This window comes from Pelecanus crispus, chromosome 9 (genome assembly GCF_030463565.1).
Source record: "Pelecanus crispus isolate bPelCri1 chromosome 9, bPelCri1.pri, whole genome shotgun sequence".
Taxonomy (NCBI): Eukaryota; Metazoa; Chordata; class Aves; order Pelecaniformes; family Pelecanidae; genus Pelecanus; species Pelecanus crispus.
Genome location: NC_134651.1, coordinates 3,021,039 through 3,043,615, shown reverse-complemented (window position 1 = coordinate 3,043,615; position 22,577 = coordinate 3,021,039). Strand labels below are relative to the sequence as shown.

The 22,577-nt window shown below is 51.0% G+C and overlaps 1 protein-coding gene across 1 annotated transcript; it reads right to left on the bottom strand.

The window, feature by feature from the left end:
• Positions 1-662: 662 nt before the first annotated feature.
• Positions 663-6,198, bottom strand: IL12A (interleukin 12A). The gene is made up of 5 exons (XM_075716817.1): positions 5,941-6,198; positions 2,055-2,162; positions 1,894-1,935; positions 1,686-1,790; positions 663-830 (listed from the first exon to the last, which is right to left on the bottom strand). The coding sequence occupies exons 1-5, from the start codon at positions 6,196-6,198 to the stop codon at positions 663-665; spliced, it is 681 nt and encodes a 226-aa protein (XP_075572932.1).
• Positions 6,199-22,577: the final 16,379 nt, after the last annotated feature.

The window sequence follows — 22,577 nt, the reverse complement described above, 5'->3', positions numbered from 1 at the left end:
GGGGCCAGGATTTTACCCCGGAAACTATGTGGCTGGAAAATCACTGTAAATGAGGATGAAATCGAGTGGGTTGCTTTGAGTGCTCAGTCCGAGAGAAAATCTACAAGCAATGCATCTGCTGTAAGTAACAGAACTTTCAAATATGATACCAGTGCTGAATGTTACCATGGTACACGTTTACATGCCAGCAATATTCAAAGTATTTTAAAAGTATTCATGGTATATCTGAAGGAAGATTAAAAAAAAAAAAACCAAACCACGTTTTTTATGCAAACTTTAATTTTATTAGGCAATAAATATAATAAATAAGGAATATCATCATAAATAAGTTGATTATTATAAATATGTTTCAATTTCTGAAAATTACAGCTGAATAAATAAAACAGTTAAGACAAATTACAGTTGAGTGTTCGGTGGTTTGAGAACATTTTGGTACTACGATGTAGCTTATTTTCTAGAAATCTAGATGTTTAACATGATGGCTTAAAAGACACTGACAACATCTCGCTAAAACGTGATGTATAAGAAACTCTGTGAAATATTATGTGCTTGGTTCCTAAAAAAAAGCCTCGTACCACCTTGCAGGATATTGACCCTACTATTTTTTCTCCAAAACATCCTTAGGTGAAATTTATACCCCAAGTGCCGGAGGGCTGGGCGCTTTACAGCGAGCTCTCCGGAGAGGTCAGGTAGTTCATCATCCTGTTGATGGTGACCGTGCGGATTCGGAAGGCGTGAAGGATGCTGCAGAGCCTCATCCTCTCCTTGAAGGAGGTCAGCCCCGCGCCTGCCGGTGCCTGCGGCACGCTCCTGCTGCTGGTCTTCAGCGCCTGGGAAGAGGTAGGGGCGTTACAAATGATCACCAGAAAGCGGCTAAAACAAAAACCTCTTCGGATTTTTCAGCCCCCGCCACCATGAGTGATAAATGGCAAAGCTTAGACATAAGAGTGTATTCTCACAAATGAAAAATTTGAAATATTTAATGATATAATTAACGGACTTAGGATGTGCAGCTGTACTTCCCTTGAGACAAAAATGTCCATTCATACGCAAAGGCTCTTTCTGCCCAGGGATAAAGATGCTTTTTTAATAGTAAGCCTACGGCCGGCTTTGCCTAGCGACCCCTCAGACTGGGCTCATCTGCCCGTGGCCAGAATCTCCAGGCTATCGGGAGATGCTGTGTCAATACAAAGGCAATTAACTTTTTTTTTAAGTAGCTTTTGTTAAACAAACGAACAAACAAGCTTTTAATGTCTATTCCCTGTACTTGCTAACAATATTTATCAAAATTCATACGTCCTACTTCCAATTCAGTATACCAGGTGTATCACAGTTCAGTATTTGGAAGAGAAATAGAGCTATGTCCCTGTGTCCTTTTACTCTATTTTTGAGTTCTCTGAGGACCTGGCAGCAAATCCTGTACCCCATCTCCTTGCGAGAGCGGAGCAGTGTGAAAGATATCTGAGTCCTGATGTGTTGACCACATCGGCAAGGCAAATACATGAAGTGAGACACATAGTTCACAAGAATCGAGTCCCTTCTGGGAAAACCAGTAACAGACAACTTTTTAAATTTTCAGATGAAAGAAAGGTCACTGTTTGACTGACTGCAGAAGGGAGCATGCTGGATTAAAAACTCTGGCTGAAGACAGGAATAGTAGAAAGGAAGGAGACAGAAATACCTACTTTCATCATTTCATCAATAGTTGCCAGCACCTCTTGATCACCGAAATTCTTCAGCTCTGCCCTGTAGGCATTCAGATCCTCATAGATGCCCTGCAGGCATTGAGTCTGCAAAAGTCAGAATTATTAGCAAAGGTGGGAACCTGTCATTACATGCTTTAAACATACAACAAGCAAAAGAAGGGGTTCTTTTGGGAAACTTGCAATTTACCGTATCAAAAGTAGATCTTTCCAGTACTGGACAGTTTCTAGTCTGCAAGTTAAAGAAGAAATGAGACATGGTGATTTTTGTGGAAGTGTGAGTTACACAGCTCTTCCATGAAAACATGATGCTGAAACTTGACAGAATTTTTTTTTTTTTTTTTTTTTTACCCCTGGATGCTCAGATGTGCAAGCTTTTATCGTGTTGATTTGATCCTTCGTGATATCTTCAAGATCAACCTCTTCAAGGGTACATTCAAATCCCAGCGTACCCAGCTCCTGTGTTAAAAAAAGGAATAAAAAAGGGTCATTGACTCAGCTTCACAGTACTGTGTCGAGATATATGTGTGTATATATATATATGTAAATACACACAATTATAAGCAGTGCATCACAGCTATCTGCACTTAACTGAATCCTAGGAATGAGGGTCTGTGAGGATTATGGTTAAATACAAAAACTGGCAAATAGGCTAAGACTGAAATGCATGTGGCAGTTGTGTTTAATGGGAATAAGCTCAGGCTTTGCACAGATTTACCTGTTGTTGCGAATTGCACCGCCGCCATTACTTTAAATTGTTCTCTCAGACGTTGAATCTATGGAGAACTTTATGTCGCTATAGCTTCAAATGTAAAGTATCTCTTAGAAAGTGAAAAATTACTAATACCGTCTGCACAGACATTTAACAGTGCTCACTGACCCCCTGCAAGTGGGGGACCAATGCACCTATTTATGGTGGGGGTTTTTGTGGTTCTCTGAGATGAAGCTTGCAACAATAGCAGGGAATTTTAGCAAAGAAAAAAAAAAAAAAAAAATCCCCTTGGCAATACTGCCAGGGAGCTTTAGTGTGGAAAGTTGCTACAGCGCTAAACCAACGGCACCAGCAACAACATGCAAACGCAACGACAAAGTCGGGAGCAAGTATTTCCTGAGCCAGCTCTGCAGGGGCCTTGGAGAAAGAGCACGTTCAAAACCGAGAGCGCTCCGATGAGCTGCTGGTGCGCTGCTGGCGCCGCTAACGGTGCGTGCGTTTCTGTGGGGCTGCAGTCAGTAAGGGCTGGGAAGGATGCCTGAGCAAATCCCCATCCTAAAGGGCTGGTCAGGGAGGCACAAAAGCAAAGACCAGGTACGGAGTCTTCAAGGGAGTCTGCAGAGAGCTTCCATGCGCCTGGGTACCATCGCCTCCTGCCTGGGACCATCGCTGCTCCATCACTGCCCTCCCAGGTACCATCACCTCCTGCCTGGGGACCATCACCAACCCATCACCACCCTCCCAGGTACCATCACTGCCTTCCTGGGTACCATCACCAACCCATCACTGCCCTCCTGGGTACCATCGCCTTCTGCCTGGGGACCATCACTAACCCATCACTGCCCTCCCAGGTACCATCACCTCCTGCCTGGGGACCATGACCAACCCATCACCACCCTCCTGGGTACCAACACTTCTGGCCTGGGTACCCTCACCAATCCATCACCACCCTCCCAGGTACCATCACTGCCCCATCACTGCCCTCCTGGGTACCATCACCTCCTGCCAGGGTACCCTCACCAACCCATCCCTGCTCTCCTGGGTACTATCACCTCCTGCCTGGGGACAATCACTGCTCCATCACTGCCACCCCAGGTACCACAACCTCCTGCCTGGGTACCCTCACCAACCTACCCCTGCCCTCCCGGGTACCACCATCTCCTGCCCAGGTACCATCGCTGCTCCATCACCTCCTGCCCAGGTTCCATCATTGCTCCATCACCGCCCCCCAGGTACCATCCCCTCCTGCCCGGGTACCATCACTGCTCCATCACCACCCACCTGGGTACCATCACCTCCTGCCCGGGTACCATCACGGCTCCATCACTGCCCCAAGGTACCACCTCCCCTGCCCAGGTACCATCACTGCCCCATCACCTCCTTCCCGGGTACCATCACTGCTCCATCACTGCCCCCCTGGGTACCCTCACCAACCCATCCCTGCCCTCCCGGGTACCAGCTCCCCTGCCCGGGTGCCATCACTGCTCCATCACCGCCCCCTGGGTACCACCACCTCCTGCCCGGGTACCATCACTGCTCCACCACCTCCTGCCCGGGTACCATCACTGCTCCATCACCTCCTGCCTGGGTACCATCACCTCCTGCCCGGGTGCCATCACTGCTCCATCACCGCCCCCTGGGTACCACCACCTCCTGCCCGGGTACCATTACTGCTCCACCACCTCCTGCCCGGGTACCATCACTGCTCCACCACCTCCTGCCTGGGTACCATCACTGCTCCACCACCTCCTGCCTGGGTACCATCACCTCCTGCCTGGGTGCCATCACTGCTCCATCACCGCCCCCTGGGTACCACCACCTCCTGCCCGGGTACCATCACTGCTCCATCACCTCCTGCCTGGGTACCATCACCTCCTGCCCGGGTGCCATCACTGCTCCATCACCGCCCCCTGGGTACCACCACCTCCTGCCCGGGTACCATCACTGCTCCACCACCTCCTGCCCGGGTACCATCGCTGCTCCACCACCTCCTGCCTGGGTACCATCACTGCTCCACCACCTCCTGCCTGGGTACCATCACCTCCTGCCCAGGTGCCATCACTGCTCCATCACTGCCCCCTGGGTACCACCACCTCCTGCCCGGGTACCATCACTGCTCCACCACCTCCTGCCCGGGTACCATCACTGCTCCATCACCTCCTGCCTGGGTACCATCACCTCCTGCCCGGGTGCCATCACTGCTCCATCACCGCCCCCTGGGTACCACCACCTCCTGCCCGGGTACCATCACTGCTCCACCACCTCCTGCCCGGGTACCATCGCTGCTCCACCACCTCCTGCCCGGGTACCATCACTGCTCCATCACCTCCTGCCTGGGTACCATCACCTCCTGCCCGGGTGCCATCACTGCTCCATCACCGCCCCCTGGGTACCACCACCTCCTGCCCGGGTACCATCACTGCTCCACCACCTCCTGCCCGGGTACCATCGCTGCTCCACCACCTCCTGCCCGGGTACCATCGCTGCTCCACCACCTCCTGCCTGGGTACCATCACTGCTCCACCACCTCCTGCCTGGGTACCATCACCTCCTGCCCAGGTGCCATCACTGCTCCATCACTGCCCCCTGGGTACCACCACCTCCTGCCCGGGTACCATCACTGCTCCACCACCTCCTGCCCGGGTACCATCACTGCTCCATCACCTCCTGCCTGGGTACCATCACCTCCTGCCCGGGTGCCATCACTGCTCCATCACCGCCCCCTGGGTACCACCACCTCCTGCCCGGGTACCATCGCTGCTCCACCACCTCCTGCCCGGGTACCATCGCTGCTCCACCACCTCCTGCCCGGGTACCATCACTGCTCCACCACCTCCTGCCTGGGTACCATCACCTCCTGCCCAGGTGCCATCACTGCTCCATCACTGCCCCCTGGGTACCACCACCTCCTGCCCGGGTACCATCACTGCTCCACCACCTCCTGCCCGGGTACCATCACTGCTCCATCACCTCCTGCCTGGGTACCATCACCTCCTGCCCGGGTGCCATCACTGCTCCATCACCGCCCCCTGGGTACCACCACCTCCTGCCCGGGTACCATCGCTGCTCCACCACCTCCTGCCCGGGTACCATCGCTGCTCCACCACCTCCTGCCCGGGTACCATCACTGCTCCACCACCTCCTGCCTGGGTACCATCACCTCCTGCCCAGGTGCCATCACTGCTCCATCACTGCCCCCTGGGTACCACCACCTCCTGCCCGGGTACCATCACTGCTCCACCACCTCCTGCCCGGGTACCATCACTGCTCCATCACCTCCTGCCTGGGTACCATCACCTCCTGCCCGGGTGCCATCACTGCTCCATCACCGCCCCCTGGGTACCACCACCTCCTGCCCGGGTACCATCACTGCTCCACCACCTCCTGCCCGGGTACCATCACTGCTCCACCACCTCCTGCCTGGGTACCATCACTACTCCATCACCACCCCCCCGGGTACCCTTCCATGCCCCCCCGGGTACCACCTCCCCTGCCCCATCCCCAGCCCGCCGGGCCCCCGCAGACCTGCAGCCGGAGGAGGGAGGCGTTGGCGGCCGCCAGCAGCTCCCGGGCGCGGCTCAGCCCCTCGGCGGGCCGGTGGCGGGGCGGGGGGGGCGGCAGGGCCCGGGCGGGGGGCGGCAGGGCCAGGGCCAGGCAGAGCGCGGGCAGCAGCGCCCAGGGCCCTGCCCGCTGCCCGCAGCGCCGCGGCGCGCCGCCAGGGGGCGCTGCCCTCCCGCCGCTGCCGGTGCCGCTGCCGGTGCCGGTGCCGCCGCTCCGCCGCATGCCGCTGCCCGGGGGAGCCGTGCCGCTGCCGGGCCGGCCTCGCCGGCTTTTATAGGGGCGGCGGCAGCCGGGGGGGGGTTCCCCCTCTTCTCCTTTCCGGCGGGGCCGGGGGGCAGGCAGCACTCATCCCGAGAGCGGCGGGGCCGCCGGGAATCCCGGCACCGCGGGGCGGGCGGGGAGGAGAGGCGGGGGGGGCGGGCACACACGGGACCCGGCGCTGCCGGGGTCGCTGCCAGCGCCCGAGCCGGGCTGAGGGGCTGGGGGGGCCGTGCTTCAGGGCTGTTCCCTGTGCACCCAGCGTGCGCAGAAATACGAATGACTCCAAGTACGCGTACGGCGCGCAGATCGGCTTTTCCCTTTCCCTTCTTCGTTATTACAGACTTGGGATGTAAGGAAAAAATTCTTCAGGGAAAGAGTGGCCAAGCATTGGAACAGGCTGCCCAGAGAGGTGGGGGAGTCCCCATCCCTGGAGGGGTTCAAAAAACGGGCAGAGGTGGCACTTGGGGACATGGTTTAGTGGGCATGGGGGTGTTGGGCTGACGGCCGGACTGATGATCTTAGAGGGCCTGTCCAACCTTAGTGATTCCCGGTTTTACTCTCATTAAAAATAATCCAGCCACCAAGGCAGGAAACATGAAATGAATTGCTCCTCTCCCCTTAATTGGTTTGGTGATGGACTTGGTATCAATAGGTTAACAGTTGGACTTGATGATCTTAAAGGTCTTTTCCAAGCCAAACGATTCTATGAATCTATGGTTCTATGAAATGTCATTAATGAATATTCACGAAAACCTGCCTGGGAACTTGCTTTTTTTCTGATATACTTGGTATAACCACTAGACATTTCGATATACCCTGAATTGGTTTAGTGGTGAACTTGGTAGTGTTAGGTTAATGGTTGGACTGGATGACCTTCAAGGTCTTTTCCAACCCAAACGATTCTGTGATTCTATGAAATCAGTTCACATTGCATGTGGCCGTTCTTAGCCTGGCCAAAAGGCTGTAGAAAACTTTTCTATCCATCGGGTCTGCCGTGAAGTCAATGGGAGTTTTGCTGTCGATTTGAAAGGGAGCAGGATGAATCAAGAGTTTTATATTGCATTTTCAGATTCTTTTTATTTTAATTGACATCTTGTTTCCCATAAGAAGGTTGTGGTGTGTCTAGAGACTACTTTGCTAGAATACCAGGACTGCATAATTTTCCAATTTCATTGTGTGTTTTCCATTTCTGCAATAGTCATTATGCTGTGGGCTGAGGTTTTATTCTTGTGTAGGAGACTTTTTTTTTTTCTGACACAGAAGTGAAAGAGACCTTCGGCGTATGCTTGCATGCATATTCTTGAAAAGGCATCAGTTCGGCTTTCCAGGTTTCTTTGCCCAATGCTCAGTCATAGTGTTGCCCTTGGTCATGAGGTTTCTCTTCGCATGGAGCACTGACACACAATTTGGACAACAGCTTCTTGTTCGTGGCGTTCCTGTCCTGCACTTGGGCATGTACGGGGATATTAGTTAGAGTTCTTTGTCTGAAAGGAGCAATATTTAGCTCAGATACCTTCAGAGGTCTCTGAATGCAGCTGCTATGGAATGGGCACTGTGCACAGCACAGTTATCTCAGTTATCTTGGGGGAAGCTGTGCGTGGAGGTGCCTCTTCTCAATGGTCTCACAGGCCAGGAGAGAGGACTTTCCTTCCTGCTGCTGAGTCCCAGCTCCCGGAGGGATTTCTTTGTGACCGGAGGCAGTGAGGTGGGGCGAAAAACTGGGGCTAAAGGGTGTCCAACATGTGCTGCTGAAAGCTGGCTGGGATGGCAAGAGCATCTTCCCAGAGGACTTCACCTCCAAAGGGCCCCCCAGCAGCCCCCAGCCACAGGGAACTGAAAAATACGGGCTACACAAGTAGGACAGCCACGCAAGTAGGACACTTCTGATTCCTTTTTATGCAAAACCTTGAGCTATATTTTGCTTTCTTCATGTAATTTCTATCTCTTATGATATATGGCTCACCGATAATTTGCAAGGGATGTCCTCTTGTGGTACAGGTGTTTCCAAAGCAGAAATGCTTTCTTGGTCAGCGCTCCCTCGGCCCAACGGTTAGGTAATGTGTTACTGAAACACGGGGTGTGTTTAATTTGCTGATGAAATGGAATATATCCTAATACTGGTGAGAGATTTTTTTTTCCTGGTAGAAGAAGAAATAATTGAATGTTGCTACATTTGCTGTTTTACAAATAGGAAGGGTTTTCCTCAATTATCTATAAAGAACCATGCCCCAATGATACCATTGTCACCACTCATTTATTTTCCTGATACCATCTAAAACTGAAGTCCTGGCCATGCCGGGCTGCTGAAGATCCTTGTACACCTATTGCAGGATCAGAGGCGATAAATCCAGAGACCCACTGAAGCTCCAGCACTTGTAATCACACTCTGCAGACCCAAATCCCGCTGGAGCAGCAATCCCACAGGTATTATGGTGAGCGTCCCTGGGGCAGGTGCTGAACACGATGTTAACGTGGTGGTTGTGCTAGTTTGGGTGGGTGGTGAGTTGAGCCTGGCCAGTTTCTGCTCCTTGTGCCCAATTTGTGCCATATCTGCATTCTCTGCCCGACTGCAATTGCGTTTTGGTCGTGGGCTGAACACGACTGCACTCCTGTGTAAGGCACTTTTCATTGAGTTTTGTCTCAAAGTGATGTATAAGATATTAACTGCTGGGTCCTAGCAATGAGGTAATGCAGCCTTAATGACACAAGTATTTTGGACAGACGTTATATCTGGTTCTCATTCCTAGCCTCATCCATCTGTCTGCCTCCTTCATCTCAACGCATCCTACATTTACCCAGTCTTGAGTCTGAATCATAGAAGCATGGAATCGTTCAGGTTGGAAAAGACCTTTAAGATCATCCAGTCCAACCGTTAACCTACACTACCAAGTCCACCACTAAATCAATTAAGGGTAGAGTAGCAACCCCACGCCTCCTGCCTTGGTGGCTGGATCATTTATAATGAAAGTAAAAACCAGGAATCATTAAGATTGGAAAGGACCTCTAAGATCATCAGTCCAACCATCAACCCAACACCCTCATGCCAACTAAACCATGTCCCCAAGTGCCACCTCTGCCCGTTTTTTGAACACTTCCAGGGATGGGGACTCCACCACCTCTCTGGGCAGCCTGTTCCAATGCTTGACCACTCTTTCTGTGAAGAAATTTCTCCTAATATCGAATCTAAACCTCCCCTGATGCAGCTTGAGCCCATTCCCTCTTGTCCTATCGCTAGCCACTTGGGAGAAGAAACCAACGCCCACCTCGCTACAACGAATGAAGCATCTCGACAATTACTGGGCATGGTCTGTTCTTTGAGCAGCTCTGTCTCTGTTTGCTTTGCTCAGGGCAAGCGTGGTCTCGTGGCCAGCCCGGAGGAGGGGGAACCAACACACCTCAGCATCGGGGCCAGTGCTGCACTCCCCGGGCTTGCCCGGTCCCAGATGCCAATGGTCTTTCTCCCTTAGCTGCAAAATGGGAATAAATGTAGATCTATGGGCTGGGCTTTGATGTTCCTTCGTGATTGCATACAGCCTAGCATCTAATATTAATATTATTTTGGGCAGTTAGACATAATAATATTTTCTACGTCAGCAGCAGCATCCAAAATTGAAAAGGAAGTTCTTTTGAAATTGAAAAAAACATGTCCTTTTTATTGCATATTGTGTCTTGATCTCAGGTACCCATCTCATCAAGCAAATGAAGGGTTCTGAAGGTGGAGCGATGCATTTGTTATTAAAGCAACAAAGGTAGGGATCTAGCACATACGCATTTAGAGATACAGTGCAGTAATTGCATACCATAGTCTGTTAAAACTGTTAGAAGATGTATGATTTTACACGGGGAAAATGTAATTCCACTGGCTTTATTTCAACCATAAATTGCTCTTGCTGAAATTAACCTCCTGAGAAAAATAAGAACCATTCTGGGTCTAGCTATAAAACTGTAACATTATTGTAGTCAAAACTGGATGAAGCTCTGTTCTTGGCTATGCTGCACTCAACCAAAGCAATACTTAAAAATCCTATTTGAAAAAGAAAGGAAAAACAATAATAAGAAAGAAACCCAATTAGAAAAAACCAAAACCCCCAAACCCCTCAGCTCAGTTTAGTTTTGAGGACTGTATATGCAAGTGATGACAAATAGGATCTTCTCCAGCCACGCTGTTCTAAAAAACTGGGAGGTTCCTGGAAATGCATGCTGACACGAGGCACCACCGTGCTAACCTTTTGTTTCAGTCTTGGCTTGCCTTCTCTCCCCTCTTACAACTAGCAATCTAATTTTGGTCTTTATGGTTGCTCTCAAACCCTGAACTAAATGAAGACCACCTTGCTTTCAGAGTAAGCTACGTATGAAGAGCCGTGACCATCACACGCCGTCCTCTCCGTTGTCAGCTGTGTGCTGCAGTGAAATAGGTGGTGAGGGATATTTCCTAACCGGGGCTCCGGTTGCATGGTGTTACTTCTCCTGTAACCTGCCAAATTACTTGAATTTTCCAAACCCCTTCTGAAAGTCAGGTAGCAACTTGTAACATGTCTTCAATGGGAAGAGTTTTTTGTTGGAGAGTTCTATTTGTCGGAGAGTCCTATTCCCCATAATTATAAATAATTATGCAATAATTTTGTATCTATATAAAAATATGCAATAATAATATCTAATAATTAAAGATGCAGTATGTTTATATCACAGCTAGACTGACAGTTAATTGTAGATAGTTGCTGCATAAAAAGAACTGCAAAATGTGTGGAATAAGATTTCTGGATGCTTCAGTAACTAAAACTAATTTTTATACTATTTACCATGCTTGGAACATATGGAGGATTGATCATGGATCATTTTTTTGCTCCTGGATAGTTTTTCCGGAGGATCCAGGGTCAGATATCTCACAAGAATAAACTCGCTGACAGAAGCATTGCTTCTGATTTATGTTGGGAACCGATGGCTCCATAAAATGGGAAAGTAAAGACTTGAAACTTGCCTGGTGTTTTTTTGGCTGCTGGTGCTTATTCATTGAGGAATCCCCTGAAATACATAACCCTAAGCATTTGCTGAGGTTTCATTGATTCGAAAGCTGAAGTCATGTCATTAAATGTTATTTCTGAGTCAGCGGCTTTCCCGAACCCACAGGCAGCGCGCTGAAACCTGTGAGATCCCGGGTGTTCATCACCTGCGTCTCTTGGCTCTTCTCAATTCCGGCCAGCGCCGGAGTTCGTGCCATTTTCCCCGTGCCCCTGCCGTGTGCTGCAGCACCTCTGCTCTTCACTGTGGGTTTCTGGCCGTTGGCTTTCAGGTGACAGCCTGGCAGCTTGTGTCCTTTGGTGGCCAGCCGGACTGGGGACCCCCAAATTCAGGTGTTATTTGCAGGCTCCACTCCAAAGCTCGAATCCATGTGCCAGGGTGTCCTGGTTTCGGCTGGGATGGAGTTAATTTTCTCCCTAGTAGCAGGCACAGCGCTGTGGTTTGGATTTAGGATGAGAAGAATGCTGATCACACGCTGATGGTTTAGGTGTTGCTCAGCGCTGCTTATGCCAGTCAAGGACTTTGCAGCTTCCCCTGCTCTGCCAGGGGCACAAGAAGCTGGGAGGGGGCACAGCCAGGAGAGTTGATCCCAACTGCCCCAAGGGCTATTCCATACCATACGGCGTCATGGGCAGTATAGAAACTGGGGGGGTTGGCCGGGGAGCAGCGATCGCTGCTCGGGAACTGGCTGGGCATCGGTCGGCAGGTGGTGAGCAATTGCATTGGGCATCACCTGCTTTCTATATTATTATTATTATATTGTTACTATCGTCATTACTCTTTTACTTTATTTCAATTATTAAACTGTTCTTATCTCAGCCCAGGAGTGTTTCTCACTCTCACTCCCCCGATTCTCTCCCCCATCCCCCCGGGGCAGGGGCAGTGAGCGATGGCTGCGTGGTGCTGAGCTGCTGCCTGGGGCTGAGCCCCGACACAGGGTACGGCCTTTTCCAGGAAAGGGATGGAGCTGGTGGTGCCGTAGCTCCCTAAAAAGCATGCAGTATTTTGAACGGTTACATTTTGGACAGGTAATTTCTCATGCTGAAACAGGAGGCCTGTTTGAAAAGCGACCTAGAACATGGGGGGAAAGGAAGGGTTTTTTTGAATTCATGTATGCCTGAGATAAGGCAGGAGTTACCTTTTTTTAATCCCAATTTTTTTTCAGCGGCTTTTTCAGTTGGGTCTAGGAGCTGAATTTTTTTCCCCGTCATGAACTGGCTGCGTTTACTGCAAGGTTTACTGCAAAGCTTTCTATCACGGCTATGTCAGCACTCGTCTCGGCGTTGTCGCTCTAAGGGATTGCCATACTTAGCTCGTGATGCTTTACAGAAAGTAAAAGATGTGGGCAAGATCCAGGAACCCTTAGCCACAGAAACAGGGTTGGTGATGTGAGTAAAACTCTCCATCAGCCCTGTGGGTTTTGTTTTAAAGTTTTATGACATTAATAGGAATAAAAAGTTCCCGTGAGGACCTTCACGGGGCTGGACGGTGCTGCAGCGCGGAGGGGTGGGTGCCGAGAGCTGGGGCACCGCGTCCGTCTCCTGGTCCCTCCGTCGGAGCCCAGAGCAGCGGTGCCTCTCCTGCCCATCACCCTGGGACCTCAGGACCCCCATGGGATCCTCCTTTGTCTCCTTGTCTTCTCTGCCCCCGTAGCCCTGAAAACACGCGGGGGAGTAATGTGACTGGTGCTACCGGTGCCCGCGGTTTCGAGTGCGGGGAGGGAGCGCTGGGCTCTGCTGGGCGCAGCGCTGCCAGGATGCTGGCACTTTTGACGGTCCCTTTTTCGCTCTCGCTTCCCGTTTCCACCTACTGCAGTGTTTCTCATCTCCGGGTGCTTTTTTTATTGTTCATTCTTCCGTCGCTTTTATCTCCTGTCCGGGGGTGCAAAAGCTCTGGCGGGCTCAGATGCTGTGGCTCTGACCTGATGGGCAGGCAGGAGGACGGCTGTGATGGGAGAAAGGGCCGACTATAGTTTTGCTCTCTTTGCTGGTTTTGTATTCGCCATGTCACCTGGCAGCGGTGATGCACCCAGGAAAACAACAGGAGCGTTGATATTCATTGACCAGGAGATGCACCAGCGCAACTTTTTTTTTTTTTTTTTTTTTTTGCATTTCTTTGATGCAACGTGATTGTCTGAATCACACCAGCGATGGATTCAAGCGTTCACGCTTTTGGTGCTGAGCCAGCCGATGATTCGGTACCCGAGAATACTTACCGAGATGCAGAGGTCAGAGTCTCAAGTGCTTGGGGATACCCGGAGAGCTGCTGGCATGACTCACGCTTAGAGCAGTCCCCGATGAGAGGAGGAACCGAGCTCCAGTCCTAAGAACGTGTATTTGGTAGGAGTTACTCGGGCACCCGTCCCCTTGGGGAATGCTCTGCCCAGGATTTTGCGCCGCGGCGAAGCACGCTGCGATGTGCTGTACGGGTGGGAGGGAGCGCGTCGCTGGCTCCCCACGCCGCTCCTCCTCCAGGACGGGCGCTCCCCTGGCAGATAGTTTCTATACAGGGACACATTTAATTTTTTTTATATATCTTGGTGAGCATAAAAAAAAAAAAAAGCAGTGTCAGTGAAATGAAGCCCTGACTGAAAGGAGATTATAGCCCCTACGGCTTTGTGGGAAAGGTGGGAAAGGCACCAGTCCTTCCACTAAAGCAATTATTAGAATCATAGAATTGTTTAGGTTGGAAAAGACCTTTAAGATCATCTAGTCCAACCATTGACCTACACTGCCAAGTCCACCACTGAACCAATTAAGGGTAGACTAGACTAAACCATGTCCCAAAGTGCCACGTCTACCCGTTTTTTGAAAAAAAAAAAGAAAAAAAAGAAAAGAATGTCCATCCATGGGAAAAACCCAGCACTTGTGGCATCACAGGGCGGTATTTTTTCTGCCAGGCGCAGGCAGCGTGTGCTGGAGGGATGGGCAGGCATGTCCCAGACCCTCAGTGGTCACTAGGAGGGACCAGAGCCACCAATGTGCTCGCAGGAGTACGGATTACATGTGCGAGTAGAGTTTGAGTCAAGCACGGATTACATATGTGAGCAAGTGCCCTCTGACTTCCAGCTTTCAGCACCACAAATATGTGCTTGCTATCACAAACTTGCTTGCTCTGTTTGTTAAATTTGCGGGGAAGGCGACCACCTCACAGGTGAAACAGTCTTCGGCTCTTGAAATTGCCACGAATGAGAACATTAAAGATATTTGCAGCTCTGATTTAAAATTAGAGATTGCCTCATCCGCAGAAACGAAAGGGGAAGGATTGCAAGAGCGTGTGAACCAAGGGTTCCAGGGCGTTGGGTGGCAGCTCTCCAGGTGCGCGGGGAAGCGGGGCTTTGCTGTGCTCATCTGGAAAGACTGGGAAGCATTAACCAGCTTTGAATCCTAACAAACGCCGCTCAAAGCCATCACAGAAAAAGCTTTTCGATTTAACTGCCGCCGGTTGGGATGTGCACCTCTCCTGGCAGAGCCTGAATGCGCTGTGGGTTTGGGGAGCCGGCCGGAGCGAGCTCCTGACGCAGGCTGGGTGACCGAAGCCCTGCAGGGCTGGAGCGCTGGTTTTCCTTACTCGGCTTCCACTAAATACGACTGAGGGGCTCTGCGGTGGCTTGATGACGCATTTCACATCTGGCTGCGTGCTGCAGCATCGGCAATGCAAAGCCAGCGGTACCGAGCATCTGCCTTTGCATGCTCGGACCCTCTCGCAGCAAGTGGTCGGTGGGCAAAACCAGGGGTCATGCATACAGAGACTTCAGAGATTTAATTCCTGAAATTATTTTTTACGTAGATGTAGCAAAAGTTGGTTTAATTTTAAAATAATCACAATAGAAATTTCTGCATTTGGTTTGATTAGAGCACGAAAGCAACATCACTTTTAAACTGTTTGAAGCTGTATAATTATATGTAAGCTATTTCCAGTTCTGGTGTGCTGGGGACAAGGTCACAGCTGGTACTTTCAGGTCAGGTATTTTCCTCCCAGGCCAAGGCAGCATCGACTGTTCCGCGTGTCCTAGCACCAGGGTGGCCCCGGCTTGTCAACTAGCGTGGAGGGGACAGTATGGAGAGGAGAAAATATATGGCAGCGCTATAAATAAGTCTTCAGCTGTCCCCAGGTATCCGCTCATGGTTTTGATTAAGAAAAAAAATTGCAATATTGGATTTTATGCAGAGTACAGAAAATTAAATGGGGTCACTTGAAAGCACGTGCATTGGGCGCTGTGAACTGCGACGAAGTCGATTTTGTTCCCCCAAGCTGGAGCTGGGTGTTCACTACCCGAAGCAAATTCAAACCCAGGGAAGAAGAAACCCTGCATTTGCTGTGCGGATGGGGCCTCGGCATTTCCAGGTGCTGTCCTTCCCTTGGCGAAGGCGCCGTGAGCCCAGAGGCTTCGTTTTGCTCATGGCTACATCCCGCTCCTGGCCCTGCCAGGGCTTTGCAGGAGACTGTCGTGGTTCAGCCCCAGGCAGCAGCTCAGCACCACGCAGCCATTGCTCACTGCCCCTGCCCCGGGGGATGGGGAGAGAATCGGGGGAGTGAGAGTGAGAAACACTCCTGGGCTGAGATAAGAACAGTTTAATCATTGAAATAAAGTAAAATAGTAATTATAATAGTAACAATATAATAATGATAATAATAATAATGATACACAAAGCAAGTGATGCCCAATGCAGTTGCTCACCACCTGCCGACCGATGCCCAGCCAGTTCCCAGCAGCGATCGCTGCTCCCCGGCCAACCCCCCCAGTTTCTATACTGCCCATGACGCCGTATGGTATGGAATGGCCCTTGGGCCAGTTGGGATCAACTCTCCTGGCTGTGCCCCCTCCCAGCTTCTTGTGCCCCTGGCAGAGCAGGGGAAGCTGCAAAGTCCTTGCCTGGCATAAGCAGCGCTGAGCAACACCTAAACCATCAGCGTGTGATCAGCATTCTTCTCATCCTAAATCCAAACCACAGCGCTGTGCCCGCTAGTAGGGAGAGAATTAACTCTAGCCCAGCCGAAACCAGGACAGAGACCCAAATGGTTTCCAAGTGGGCTGCGCTAAGCCACAGGCTGCCGGTGGGATGTTGAACTCCAAGGCAGCCCAGATGTGATCGCACAAGCTCCAGTCACAGCTTCCAACCCAAAACATCTGCTGCAGGCTCCTGACCCGTGCACGGCTCTGGGGGCTGCTGTCCCTTTTCTCCCCACACCTCATGTTCCGAGGCAGCGGGAAGGCGCAGGACGAGTGGTCTGACCCAGCGATGTGACTCCCTTCCCCATTCCCAAAATCAGATCTCCGGGTGGTTTTGGAGCCACAGAGCTCTGCAGAGCCCCTCGCCAGCTCTTATTCTTGCTTTGGGGGGGTCGGACCTCTGCAGCCGTGGGCACCAGTTACTCCGGCAAAACTCCCCGAGCATCCGACGGGAGTTTTCCAACCTAGCGCCTGCCCAGGTATGGTCAGCCCTACCTCCAGGGTGGGCTGAGGCCAACACCTGGGAAAATTTCTCCTCCCGCAGCTCTGCCGGCAGTTTCACTGACAGGCAGCGGAGGAGTTCTGACCCAGCTGCCTGGAAATGGCTGCTGCCCGCAAGGCTGTTAGCTCAGGAGATCCATGTGAAACCCTGCAATTCCCTTTTTTCATGCAGCTGTAGCTATTTCGCTTTTCTTTTAAAGGGGTGTTTCTTCCCCAAACGTGCTGCTGTTAGGAAGCCCGGGGGGTAGGTGGGTATGGCAATGACCGGCGTGGTGGCTGGGCTCTGCTGCCAGTCTGTCATGGCAATCGCTCTGTCGGCAGCAGAGCCAGCATCCCGATTGGGCGTCAAATACTGAAAGTCATGAAGTAGAAGAGGCTGCGATGGCTCAGAGCCGTTTGCACCACTGTCGGGGTTCAGGCCCAGGCAGCAGCTCAGCACCACGCAGCCATCGCTCACTGCCCTGCCCCAATGGGATGGGGAGAGAATCGGAGGAGTGAGAGTGAGAAACACTCCTGGGCTGAGATAAGAACAGTTTAATCATTGAAATAAAGTAAGATAGTAATGATAATAATAACAATATAATAATGATAATAACAACATCCAAAGCAAGTGATGCCCAATGCAGTTGCTCACCACCCGCCGACCGATGCCCAGCCAGTTCCCGAGCAGCGATCGCTGCTCCCCGGCCAACCCCCCCAGTTTCTATACTGCCCATGACGCCGTATGGTATGGAATAGCCCTTGGGCCAGTTGGGATCAACTCTCCTGGCTGTGCCCCCTCCCAGCTTCTTGTGCCCCTGGCAGAGCAGGGGAAGCTGCAAAGTCCTTGACTGGCATAAGCAGTGCTGAGCAACACCTAAACCATCAGCGTGTGATCAGCATTCTTCTAATCCGAAATCCAAACCACAGCGCGGTGCCTGCTACTGGGGAGAAAATTAACTCTAGCCCAGCCCAAACCGGGACAACCACCAAAAACTGGGATCATTTATTTTGCGTAGATCCTTTGTTCCCCCCCCTATAGTCAAGAGACTTGAAAAATTTTAAATAGTATTTTACCACTACGAAGGAGCTGCTGGTATGTAAGTGAAGAGGGAAGGTCTAATCCTACCGAGTGTGACCAGGGAAAGCTGCTTTAGCACGAGACTTGCTGCTTGCTGGCAAAGCACCCGAGTGGCTTTGCTGCCGGTGGCCTTGCCCGGCGCGCAGGACGTCCCCAGTCACCGCTGGGGCAGCGGGCGGAGGACGAAGGGTCCCACACCCGTGGGTTTCGCTTCGCTTTACAATAAGAAGGAAGAGAAACTCCCTGGGAACGGGCGTAGGCTTCTGCAGGGAAGCGAGTGCGGACCGTAAGCCTCCCCCCCGACGGCTTTTCCTTGGGGTTGCCCTCTGCAAAGCCGAGCCGCCCTCGGAGCAGCGTAAGGACAGGGTTGCTTTGGAGAGGTAAAAACCAGCTCGTTCGTGCTAATCGCCTTCCCCGCAGCAGTGCAAAGCACCGGGGAACGTCCTCGAGCGGGCTGGGAGCAGGGACCTTGCAGGCAGCACGCACGGGGTTGCGTCTCGTTGCCCCAACCCTTCTCGTCTGCGTCCGCACGTGACTTCATTCTCCTAAGTTCGTTAGTGCTTGGCTTGTGAAGGATGAAATAAGAAAAGGAAAAGGCTGTGTGTGTGCTCCGCCACGGTTTGACACGCTCACAGTACCCCCGTGCCCAGCGAGATGGCGTGCAGCACGCCCCGCGCCCGGCGAGCGCTGCCTGCTCCTCCGTGGCGGGGAGCTGCTGGGTGGGTTCACAAAAAAAGGGAGGAAAAAAAAATAAAAGGGGAACCCAAGCCGCAAGGTTTGTTTGAGAGGAAGCGTCTGGCTCATAAAGCACGCCTCTGTTCCCAAGGGGCTGCTTTAACATCGGCGGGACGCTATCTCAGACATCAGAATGATTTTTTTGTTTTTCCCCCTTTGTTTTTTTTAATGCAACTTTTCACGCTTTTCAAGCACAGGTGAGTTTAGGACCAAGAGCCAGACTTAAAAAAATTAAGAAACATTATGTGGTGAGACCGGCTGGAGGCAGGCAAGGAAAACCAAGCAGAATTTCCCTTGGATGGCCTGGATTAGCTGAGGAAAGGGGTGTCGGAGGGGAGTGCGATGGGGATGGGACACAGCACGCCGAGGAGCAGGTCCTTTCCTGCCCAGCTATTCAGGCAGCACACAAAAAAAAAAAGAAAAAAAAGTAAATAATATTGCAACAGCTAAACAAACAAGCTCCAAAGGTGTTTGCAAGCTGCTGTGCCTGCCCCTTGCCCCGGAGGCTGGTAAGGCACGGCAGAGCCCGGCTCGCCGCTGGGCGAGGACCTGCCGTGGGTGGTGGGCAGCCTGGCAGCACCCCGTAGTTTCGGCACCCTGCCCCGACGCCGGCGGTGCGCCCGTGGAGCAGGCTGAGCGCGACGGGGCCGCGCAAGTCCCGGGGCAGGCAGGGAGAAGGGCGATGTGGTTTCACTCATGTGTCACTCCGTGCTCCCTTGGCCCCAGCCAGCGATGCCAGCCGGGGCGGGGGAACAAGGCACATTTCCAGCCATTTATCCCAGCTCTGCAGCCGCCTTTTATTCCCCCCCCCCCCCCCCATGCTATGAATTATATATGTGTTTGCTGGAGGCCCACTGATCTCTGGGGGCAGCAGCAGCTAACGCTCGCGCACGTTTGCCTGCTCCAGCCCATCCAACACACCCTGCACTTTCCATCACTTGAATGTTTTCTCCAAATGAACAATTTTTATTTTTATTTTTTTTTTTTTTCCCCCACGACTATGGGCGAGGGGCACCGGGCATGGGAGCTGCTTCAGGCACCCGATGGTTGGATGTGGAATCCTGGTCCCCGGCGCAGAGCAGTGGCCGCTGTCATAGCAGAAGCTGTTTATTACTGGCCCTGCTGAGCTCACCCCCCCCCCCGAAAGCAACCTTCTGACTGAGAGTCCTTTGCGTCTCCTTTGGGGAATTCAGCTCCCGGGTTACAGTACTGATACTGGGAGTCCTAAGTGGAACTGTGTAAATGTCCCATTCATGGAAGAAAAACGTCAAAAAAAAAAAAAAAAAAAAAAGAGAGAAGGAAAAAAAAAAAAAAGCAAGGCAGAACAAAACCCCCAAATTCTCCCCAAGGATGGGAGAAAAAAAAAATCCCGTGCTGTGAGGAGCGGCTATTCCCCGTGGATATACAGCATTAGCTGCAGCCAAGCGTGCGGGGGCACGGAGCGCGGCGGGCTGGGCGATGCGGGGAGCTTGCGGCCCCCCAGCCCCGTGCGTGTGCAGGGTGGGTAGGTGTTTTTGCTGACTGCATCAGGTATTTTTGGTGACTTCTAGTCTCGGAAGGTACTTTTCCTGCTGCACGCCGGTGAGCTGCGGGCAGCCTGCAGAAGGCAAAACACTGCGAAGTTTGGCATCCCGTGCGAGACGGTTTATGTTTGGTGGGGACAAGGGGAGGAGGAACCAAAAACCCACCCGGGAGAACGCAGGCGACGCACAAAGTGGGACCGGTACCCAGAAAGAAAAATGTGCCAAAATATATATTGCCCGTGACAGGGCGTCAGCAGCGGCTCAGAAACCACGCAACACCTTTCTCTTTTAAAAAAAAAAAAAAAATGTCATTTAATCCATTAATTCCACAGCATTGCCATCACACACACCAGCACGACACCGCGGTACACGGGGCACAGAGCCAAGGAGATGCAGTTACCCAGAAACACGCTTTTTCTTAAAAAAAAAAAAAAACAAAAACAAACCCCCAATCCCCTAAGGATGTAAAGGGGGGAAAAAAAGAAAATGCAGTGGTAGGTGACCAGAATAACTAGTTCTCTTCAGCAAGTTAAAGGCACTTAGCAAGGGACCGAATCTCCAGCCTGACCGGGCTGCCTCACCCCGGTGCCCCACAGGCTGGACCCTGGCTGGGGCGATGCCGGGGATGCCGCCGGGAGCGGCTGCGGAAGGCGCAGGGTTCCCCGGGGGCTTTCTGGCTTTTTTTTTTTCTTTTTTTTTTCCTTTTTTTTTCCTTTTTTTTTTTCCTTTTTCTCCTTTTTTTTTCCTTTCTTTTTCTTTTTTTTTTTTTTCCTTTTTTTTTTTTTTTTTTTAAAGCCAAGAGCAAACTTTTTGTATTTGGGGCGTTTGCTGTTTGTGCTTGAAATCCAGCGGCAGGCACCTCCTCACCGATACCCGCTTCCGATGGAGGCACCACTGGGCACGGTCTTGGCCCCAGAGCGCTGCAAACGCGTTTAACAGAGAAGAAATATCAAACCCAGCAGTTCTCCCCACGTGCAGGCAACAGCGTCAAGCCAACCAAGAGCTACAGGGATGCTAACACCCCCAATATGTTTATTTTTTTCTGCATACATTTAAAAAAAGCAAAATCAGAGGAGTTTACATCATCCCCGGTTTGCAGGCGAGGGCTCTCCAGCTTAACCCGTCCCAGCATCTTTCTGCAAAAGCCGGGGGCAGGCACAACTCCCTGCTCGGGGACGCTGCCCAGCGGGGACACGGTCCCCCACGGGGGCTGCGGGCCAGGGACTGTCCACGGGAAACCCCGTGGAGCAATTCCCAGGAAAGGCAAACCAACCCTAAATTAAACCAACCCCCCCCCACCCCAGCCCCACTAAACCCCGCCGAGGGCTGGCGCTTCCATAACCTGCACTTTCTGCACAAAGAGGCGGGGAGGAAATTAAAAAAAAAAAAAAAAAAAAGTCATTTTATAAAATATATTCTTGGCAGGGGATGAAATTTTAACGCAGCTTGTGCTTTTCTGAAAACACCCTGAATAAGTCATTAGCCAGACCCTTCGCTAAGATGAATTTGCCCCCCAAGGGGGAAAAAAAGGAATTAAAAAAAAAAAAAAAAGGAAAAAGCTGGTGCGCGCAATGCATGTCTGCTGCTGGCTACGGCCGCGCAGCTGTAGGAAGGGGATGGCCGAGCTGTGTTGGCATTAAATCAAATAAATGAGGGATGCAGACAGCCCTGTTAGTCTCCCGCTCCTGTACGCGCAGAGCGGGACCCAGCCAGCACCCGGCTGACGAACAGAGCTGCTAACGGGGAGCCCAGCCCAAAGGCAGAGAGGTGAGAAATTACCATATATAATACAGTTAATATGCTGCTTAGAGTTTTATCATAGCTTTTTTTTTTTATTTCTGACATGGTGAGTCACTTAAATATTTAGCCCAGACAATAAAATATTAAAAAAAAAACCCATCTACGGTATGTGCCTGCTGATTCTAACGATAGTCACGATATTAGGGCTCGGTGAATGTTAGAGAATCTCTTAAGTCCATGTCATACATACATTATGAACGTACAAATAAATAACTCTACAAAAATCCCGTCTTCTCTCCGTAATTTCACGTGATCGGCAAAAAAAAAAAAAAAGCCTCTTTCTGGTGACGACAAATTAGGAATTGCACATTTAGTTCGAGGAATACATTACCGGTGCATCACCAAAGTCAACCACTAGGCAACAAAAAGACGTATCCTATGAAACAATTTTTTAGATTTTTATTTTACATATTTATACATAAAACTTTCAAGGTAACTCTCTGAATCCACCCGAATGTTAATAGCACATCTAAAAATGAATGTCAGGTAGTCAACATTCACAAAATGTTGAAAACTGATTAAAATATACATATTACTGAAAGCTACAACTTCACTACGAGGCAGGCATGTATTTTTTTTTTTTTGACTTGTATAGCACCGTCAAGTACAGTTTCTTTATTTTAAAACTACAGTGAAGAATAAAAAAGTAGTCAATGGCAAAATATCGTTCAACTGAAAATCTCTAAACAAACAAAAATAAAGTTAAACCACCCTCTCTTCTCACCCATGATTTTATAATGTTATAAGT

Excerpts from the sequence above, each read along its gene's own strand:
- IL12A (XM_075716817.1), bottom strand. The coding sequence starts at position 6,198 with ATGCGGCGGAGCGGCGGCACCGGCACCGGCAGCGGCACCGGCAGCGGC. Across the intron at positions 2,163-5,940 it reads CCTCCCTCCTCCGGCTGCAG|GAGCTGGGTACGCTGGGATT; the intron begins GTCTGCGGGGGC and ends TTTTTAACACAG. Across the intron at positions 1,791-1,893 it reads AAAGATCTACTTTTGATACG|ACTCAATGCCTGCAGGGCAT; the intron begins GTAAATTGCAAG and ends TGACTTTTGCAG.